This window comes from Pyrgilauda ruficollis, unplaced genomic scaffold (assembly GCF_017590135.1).
Source record: "Pyrgilauda ruficollis isolate IOZ18807 unplaced genomic scaffold, ASM1759013v1 scaffold10, whole genome shotgun sequence".
Classification (NCBI taxonomy): domain Eukaryota; kingdom Metazoa; phylum Chordata; class Aves; order Passeriformes; family Passeridae; genus Pyrgilauda; species Pyrgilauda ruficollis.
In genome coordinates, this window is record NW_024508101.1 from 12234977 (window position 1) to 12243734 (window position 8758).

Consider the following 8758-nt stretch of genomic DNA (forward strand, 5'->3'; position numbering starts at 1 on the left):
TTTTTTTTTTTCTGACATAACTTCTTTTTAATATATGAGTGCTAAAATCTGATGCTTTCTGTTCAAGGCCTCATGAAATTGGCAAATGACAGAGAGATGGTAGGAGATAAGTTTCAGTCCATCTCATTAGGACAAGGACAAGGACCAATAGCTACAAAAATGATTCAAACAGGAATGGAAGAAGGAACATGGGTTTGTTTACAAAACTGTCATTTAGCTGTCTCCTGGATGCCAATGCTGGAGAAAATTTGTGAGGAGCTTGACAGTGAAACATGTCACCCAGAATTCAGACTTTGGCTTACAAGTTACCCTTCACCAAAGGTATATGCATGGCCCTATAATCTCTGTTTAGGGAAAGGGAAAGTTGATGGCATTTTTAGGGAATTTTTGTATACCTGAATGAGCTGATAATACAAAACTTCTGTGAAATGCAATGAGCCTTTGAAGACATAATTTAACCAAGAAAGGGCATTTAAAAATAATTTTAAACATGATAATATCAAGATTCCTTTGTAATATTTTGATGCTGTGATGTGCAATATTTTGTGTACTACTCAATGAAACTCCAATCTGTCAGCATATATGATTAAGAAGGTATTTTTGCTCTCACATAAATTAAAAAATTAGTCTTGCATTTTATCTGTGAAGTGTTGAATACCAAGAAAACATTTTAAAATACAGATTTGTTATTTACAGCAGAGTCTTACTTTCTTGGTGCTTTGGAGAATTTTTTATAAGCTCTTGACCTTTAAAATGTAATTTCTTGCAGATAGTTGTTAATGTAAAAAACACAGAATAGTAGTATATTGTTAATATAGAATCTCTTCCATACTTTCTATTGCTATTTTTTATTTCTAGTTTCCAGTAACCATTCTGCAGAATGGCGTGAAGATGACAAATGAGCCTCCTACTGGTCTCCGGTTAAACCTGCTTCAGTCATTTCTTTCTGATCCTATTTCTGATCCTGAATTCTTTGCTGGATGCCCTGGAAAGGAGCTGGTAATGTGACTATCTCTTGAGAAGATTTTGTATTTTGGAGGTTTTTTTATCCACAGATATATTGATTTCTGTCCAGTAAATAATTACAAGCTAAAATTTTTACTGTGGTTGTGAATTTAGGTTTGGCAGTGATAATTAGTTAAGAATTACCTCTGCCAGGTAATTTCATGTAGCGGTATTTTAAAGGGTTTGTTAGGCTTTATTAAATCACTTACATGCTACACACATAGTACACAATGTACATGGACTCTGAACATTGATTAGAAAGGCATGTCTGTTGTTATTGGGATATTCAGCGCTGAGGAGACCTTTTCTTGCTACCAGGGACCAAGCACTGCAGTGCCCATATATCTTATTGGTACCTGGGGAGCAACTTAGCTAATCATTACCTGTGAAGGAAGTGAAAAACAGTGGGATCAGAGATGAGTTATCAACATACATAGGTGTGACTGCACCTAAGGACTTGCTTTAAAAATACATTTGTATTTTTTGTTTATCTAATGAACCTTAAAAATAAATATCTGGTGCTGTTGCAATTCTTATGAAGTCAGTTGCCCTATACATTAAAGAATATCATGGTACTTGAGGAACTGCCTAAATGTGCTTGCATATGTGACACTGTGTTGCACTTGTTCCCTGGGCAAAAACCACAAGGTACTTAGTGGTGGCCTGGATTTACACTTGGGTGGAGAGTGGTAATCCAGGGGTGCTCACTACACAGGTTGCACAATACCATGAATTTACAAACTAGTTAATAATACATTTTTCTTTTGCTTTTCTCAAAGATATGGGAGAAACTACTCTTTGGAGTTTGTTTCTTCCATGCTCTTGTTCAGGAGAGAAGGAAGTTTGGTCCCCTTGGTTGGAATATACCCTATGGATTTAATGAATCTGACTTGAGAATCAGTATCAGACAGCTGCAGGTAAAATCATTGATTATTTCCTGAACTCTGATCTTGCAAAACACAGCTGGGAGTCACAAGGAGCAGTACACTGAAGTTACCTCAAATGTTCATAGATATTCAGGACTTCAGCTGTAAGGGCAAGGGATATCAATCATAAATATTTTCAAAATTACAAATTACGTAAAAAGCTTAGATTCCTATAGACATATGGAATATAATGGATATATATGAGTATCATAAAAGTTAAATTTGTCATGTACAAAAGCTCTCTGTTCTTGGGGTAGCACATGTCAATGACATATTTTTACATGTATATTAGTAGTTAACAGAACCTCAGACTATTCTCCTTCCCCAGAATGAGATGGTGAATACTATTCGACCTTTAGCCTTTTATAGGCACACTTTATAACAGTCAGGAAAATTAAAACAGAATTACAGAAGTTGAGGCTGAAGATTTCACAAAGTTACCAAGAAGTTAATGAATGAGATTGGAGAAAGATTAAAAGATAAATTGAAACACATGTTTATTTCTGGTGCAGAAAAGTGTCCATCTGAACTGGAGAAACCATCCACTTGTAAATAATTGAAGAATTACTTGGATGACTAAGTAATTTTGATATTCATAATAGGCTTTTGCTCTTAACTCGTCTTGATTTTAAACAGTAAGTTTTACCTGAAAATAAGATTTCAGAATTTGGGTTTCCAGCACCTAGGAAGAAAACTCCATAAACTGCAGCTTGCACATGCTCTTTTAGTCTGTTAGGTCACACTGTTGTTTAGCAGATACTGCAAGTCTCTAAAGTGCTCTTATTTTCTGTTTCAGTTATTCATCAATGAGTACAGCCATGTTCCCTTTGAAGCTGTCTCTTACCTGACTGGTGAGTGTAACTATGGAGGCCGAGTGACAGATGACTGGGACAGACGTTTGCTGCTGACAATGCTGGATGACTTCTATAACCCAGACATCATCGAAAATCCTCGGTACACTTTTTCTCCCAGTGGCAACTACTATGCTCCGCCCAAAGGCACATATGAGGATTACATTGAGTTTATTAAGGTAAAAAGTAGCAACAAGACTTGCACTGTTACAATGATGTGCTAAGAAAGCAATCCTGAAAGGCTTAATGAGGTAATTTTGCAGCACAATTAATTTTGTGCTCAGGTCCTTGCCAGCATCTTTGTATGATCCTTGCCAAGATTTCAAATGTTTTGGAGAGGGAATCAGTAAGTATATAGGGGGATATGTAGCATAGATAATTGAGAATTCTTTGGAAATTCCTTTCTGTGTGAGAGGTGGTGGCTCTATCACCAGTAATTCTGTCTGCAAATACCTGCCACTAAGGGCCTTACTCACCTGCAGTTGTAGTCAGTGGTAGTTTTTCACTTGACTTCTTAAAGAAGCTTAGGATGAGATTCCTCCTGCTTTGTGTCACCAAGACATTTTTTTTTTACTTTGTCCTAGAATCTTCCCTTTACTCAGCACCCAGAGGTATTTGGCTTGCATGAAAATGTGGATATTGCAAAAGATCTTCAGCAAACTAAGACCCTCTTTGAATCTTTGATTTTAACACAAGGAGGAGGTTCTCAGGGAACTTCTGGGGGTGGTGACAGCACTCTTTATGCAATTGCAGATGATATTCTCAGCAAGGTATTGTATTATACAAATTACTTCAATTTATCTTTTTACAAAGCAGAAATTCCTTAACTGGAATCTTCAGTGTAAAGTAGATTTCATGTTGAAAGAAAAGCATTCTGAAAGGAACTTAGTGCAATGTGAAAGTAAGAACTTGTGTGGCTGTAACAGACCACAGCTATATTTCAGTTGAAAGAAATTTCATTAATTTTATCAAATAGGCAGAAGACAGTAGAAAGAGAGACAGCAGAATAAAGAGAACTTGAAAGAACAGTTGATTCATTCACATGAACAAATTTAAAAGTAATAAATAGAAACATACTAATAAATTGTCATTATATTAAAAGTTCCAGGTGTTTTTTTAAAAAATTAACATTAAACTCCCACAATTTTTTCTATTTAGATTGAATTACTGAATCCTGTATTGCTAAGATACTAATCAGAAAGTTTAGTGGTTTCTATTGCTCTGCAAATTTTCACATTTGCACACCTTTACTGTAAAATCATAATGATATATGGAATGATTTCCAAATGTGTTGTCATTTACAGCTTCCAAAGGATTTTGACATTGAAAGTTGCCTAACGAAATATCCTGTGAGATATGAAGAAAGTATGAACACTGTGCTGGTGCAAGAAATGGAAAGATTTAACCAGTAAGAATGTTCTGGTTTATGAAATTTACCAGAAATCATTCCATTCACAGAAAAATATTTCTTACAAATCATATTCTGTAAGCCCTGTGGTGTGTGAAATATTTTTTTTTTGTTCTAATTGTCTGCAGTGATACCTGCAGTCCAAACACCCTTGCTCCTTGTGGAGAGTCAGAGTGTAGGATAGATGTCAGGAAAAATAATAGGCAAGATGTCAGGCAAAATTAACTGAAAGAGAAAAGAAGGGAGTATGAGGAAGTACTGAGAAAAGAGAATTCAAACAATATATATTTTTAACTTCACTTTCTCTTTCACCATCATTACCTTAATTTTATATTGTTTTCCTCGTATTTCTGACGTGTACAGTAAAGGAATTAGAAACTCTGGATGCACAGTTACAGTTTATGAAATGTTTTCTGTAATGGAGATATTTTGTTTCTTAATTTTCTCATGTGCTTCTGTTTGAATTTTCCCTCCTTTTTCCAATGCTTTTTTCCCCTATGCCTAATTTTCACAGTTATTCTTCTAAGACTACAAGCCTGGAATTGAATTTATTTTTCTCCTTGGGTCCTCAATCTCTTTTTTTGACATTGTTTCCTAATTTTCTTTCTTATCTTCACCTACCTGTCCATTCCTTCTTTCTGGTTTTTCTCTGTCTTCCTTCTTTTCTATTTTTCTCTTCATGTCTCCTGCTTAATATTCTCCCAAATGCTCTCTGGCCTTAGTCTCCAAGTTATCCTTATTGCACACCCTTTTCTTTGGTTCTTTGGCAATCTAAACCTTTTTCCTTCATATATAATATGGTGGATACATTTGGAGTTTCAAATTTATCCTCTTACAAAAAAATTCAGGATATCAGAGATAACAAAAGAATTTCTTAGTGTTCCTAGTCTTAAATAAATCTGCACTAATGCACAAATCCATGACTTTACAGATGTGGCTTATTGTGCAGATATCTATATAGATATATAGATAAAAAAGCTATAAAAGTTCTATAGATGCCTCCATAATCCACTTATTTTACTTTTTTTCCAGTGACATAGTCATGTTTAACAAATCATACAGAATGTGTGAAAATTGTTTGTTTTTTAATTCTAGTTTAATCCGAACTATTCGCATTACTCTCATTAACCTGAAGAAAGCCATTAAAGGACTGGTTGTTATGGATGCTGACCTGGAGGCTCTGTCTGGCAGTCTCCTTATTGGAAAAGTTCCTGAGAAGTGGGCACAGCATTCATACCCAAGTCTAAAACCATTAGGGAGCTACATTGTTGATTTGCTAGCAAGGCTGAAGTTTTTACAGGTAATGTACAAGTGGCAGTGCTGCCAATTGTTCAATCTACTTTTCCATATAATTTGCCTTTATTGGGAAAGGAGTGATAGGCTTTGTTTAGATTTTCTGAGTACAATTATGTAGAAAATAGTCAAAGAGTATAGGATTCCTCTCTTTGTGGTTGTTCAATGCATTGCTTTCCTCTCTCCAGGACTGGTATGAATTAGGGAAGCCTGCTGTGTTTTGGCTATCAGGATTCTATTTTACTCAAGCTTTCCTAACTGGAGCCATGCAAAACTATGCCAGGAAGCACAGGATCCCTATTGACCTTCTAGGATATGAATTTGAGGTATGGATAAACTAGAAATTAATATTCTATTATTCTGAGTCCTGATGTTGTGGTGAGATGTAGTAAATAAATCCTAACTGGAAGGTTCATTTTGCAACTGACTGGCAGGCTAAATAACCTCTGTAGAAAATGTATTCTCAAAGTGATTGAAAGCAATTCTATCACTGGTCCTAGAACTCCACTCAAGAAAACAGCCTGTCCAGTGTATATTTTTCTGTGTGATTAAAGCCTCATTTTGTAACCTACAAGAAAGGTAATTAACAAACCCAGAGAAGTCTGCTGTCTCTACAGATATATATAACACTGGCATTGAAAAGGAGGGGTTACTATATTATTTTCAGTTTGGTTTGGTCTGAAAACTGGCATAATAGCTCAAAAAGCAAAGAGCTATGAGACTTGGAAAACTTGGAACACTTGACTTGGAACACTTATTTCCTGCAGGTTATTCCTCAGGATACTGCTGATACTGCACCAGAGGACGGTGTTTACATCCACGGATTATTTTTAGATGGAGCTCGCTGGGACAGGACCAAGTCAGTAGCCAAATGTTTTACTCTGGTTCTGGAAAGCTTTTTTCAGTGCTCAAGCAAGACTGGTGTAAATAATTTAAGTGATACCTTTCATATTATTGATATAATACACCAAATTAAGTACTCTTTCATGCATGGAAAATGGGGAAGAAAAACCAAACAAGCAAGTAACAACCAAAAAACATCCCCCAAACCCCTCAAGCCACAAACAATTACTTTATTGCTGTCTTTCTCCAGGGGAATGCTAACTGAGCAGTATCCCAAGGTGCTCTTTGATGCCATGCCAATCATTTGGATAAAGCCAAGTGAGTATGATTTCTCTGATTTGTGAGCTATTCAATGAGAAATTGCAAGTGGTTTCCTTTTTTACTGAAGATCACTGAGAGAACTTTTCACAGATTTACAGAAACTGAGTGTTTTACCTCATATGATTTAGCAGGGTTTGCTTAGGTTATTTTCAGCTCTGTGATGGCTGTCTTTCCTATTAGTTATGTAATTTTCACAACTCTTGTTTTCTTTGATGGAGTGGAATAAATCCCTGTTTTTATTTATGCACAAAATCAGAACTTACTACTGCAACTTCTGCAACTTAAGTGTTAGCAAATAGGCAGTATTAAAATTTGCCACTTTCTCTGCTTGTGCTTTCTCTTGACATTGTATGAATTAATTCAGACCTGCACGATTTTATGCTTTGCACAAGTTCCATGCAAGCAGTCTGGGCATACAAAGAGTTCCTGCAGAGTTCTGTCCTTGGGTCTCAGATGACTTGAATTGCAGTTAGGTTCTCTGGCAACTAGACCAGAATTCTTCTAGAGCTGTGAAAAACTCATGTATAAGCTATGTATTAACTAGGTAACTATTCAGATTTTAATGTGTCTTTGAGTATTACAAAGCTGATAGAATCACAGGAAGGCATCAAGTCCTGAAAAGAAATTTTAGCTAAATTAGTTGGGTTTAAGAGCAAAACAAACCAGTCAAGAAAACACAACAAGAAAAAACCAGCTAATTTTATTATGTTGCTCACAAAACAATTTCGCATTTTTACTGACCTTTAAAGATGTTACTGTAAGTACTTAACATTTGCATGTAGATTATGCTCCTACCAATAGATCTGCTGAATGTAATGCATTATTTTGGGGTTTTTTTGAAGATGTAAAGTCAGACATAAAGAAGTCCAATGCCTATGTTTGCCCACTGTACAAGACGAGCGAGCGCAAAGGGGTCCTGTCCACCACTGGGCACTCCACAAACTTCGTCATCGCGCTGAGGCTCAACACGGACCAGCCAGTCCAGCACTGGATCAAGAGAGGCGTGGCCCTGCTGTGCCAGCTGGATGACTGATGGGACAGTCACAGTCAGCCTTCACAACACCCTCTGCTCTCTGCTGGCTTACAGAGCAAGTGGAACTTAGTGTGGAAAAGAACCATCTGGAGGTTTTTGTACTGTGAGAGGGCATACAAATACTTTCTGACCCTCAAGCTTTTGTATGAAGTATGTATTATTATTGTTATGATGGTCACCGTCTTTACAATCTGTAAGCAATACAACTAGGATTTTAGCCCTTGCTGATGTTATTAAAATGTGAACATCTTTTTTGTGCATTAGTTGAATATCACAAAATCTATTTTCATGTGAAATGAAAGTAGTCTGCGCTTTCTGAGAGAAATATTTTAGGTAATAAACTTGATTCTGCACTTTTGTTTTCTTTAAAAATAATTAAAAAGCATTATTCAGGCATTCTTTCTATGTCTCATCTAGCAAAGAATTGTTTCCACCTTGCATTCAGATACAGCCATCATCTGTTCTGTGTATGGATCCCTCCAAAAAATACAGTAGGAATAACTGAGCACATAAACTTACTCCATTCTACCATCACTATTACAACTGGGTGCATCTGTCCCTGCTTAATGGGTGTTGAACCAGTGTAAGTCTGTCTTTCTGAAACTGCTTTTCCCTTTAAAAATTCTATTTTTCAATTGCTTTTTTATTTATATTAATGTGAATTATGGTTAAGCAGTCAGGAACACGTAATATTTTTTTAAATTTATTTTTTTAGTTAAGAAAAAAAAAGAGGTTTTGCTTGATGAATTGCTTGGTTTTGTTTACTTTTATTGTTTCAAGTTTTTGGGTTTTTTTTCTGCTGTCTCACTCTTAAGCAAGCTCCTAAGACCCCCTTTAGTTTGCTCTCCTAGAACGGCACTAAAGAATTTTCTTTTTACAGTGTAACACTGACTGCTATAGGTCTGAAATTCCAAAACTCAAAAGTATTTTTACAAGGAAACTGGACTTTTAATTCCTTCTTTTGTTGGCACCTCTTATCAGGTCAGATTATTAAGCATAACTGACGTGTGTGAAAGAAACGTGGAGAAAGTCCCAGAGTATCTTATGATCGGGTATTTATAGTGAGCTATTCATGGAC

At 36.0% G+C, this 8758-nt stretch overlaps 1 protein-coding gene across 1 annotated transcript in view; it reads left to right on the forward strand.

The window, feature by feature from the left end:
• The window catches only part of DNAH12 (dynein axonemal heavy chain 12), a 60518-nt gene extending 52492 nt beyond the window's left edge, over window positions 1-8026 (forward strand). Inside the window, exons 64-74 of the mRNA XM_041462480.1 lie at window positions 68-321; window positions 859-999; window positions 1785-1922; window positions 2728-2961; window positions 3367-3552; window positions 4087-4190; window positions 5286-5490; window positions 5672-5809; window positions 6251-6342; window positions 6577-6644; window positions 7490-8026. Coding sequence (XP_041318414.1) covers window positions 68-321; window positions 859-999; window positions 1785-1922; window positions 2728-2961; window positions 3367-3552; window positions 4087-4190; window positions 5286-5490; window positions 5672-5809; window positions 6251-6342; window positions 6577-6644; window positions 7490-7680 — 1751 coding nt within the window. The 3' untranslated portion in view covers window positions 7681-8026. The remainder of the gene's footprint in view (window positions 1-67; window positions 322-858; window positions 1000-1784; window positions 1923-2727; window positions 2962-3366; window positions 3553-4086; window positions 4191-5285; window positions 5491-5671; window positions 5810-6250; window positions 6343-6576; window positions 6645-7489) is intronic.
• The last annotated feature ends 732 nt before the right edge of the window (window positions 8027-8758 follow it).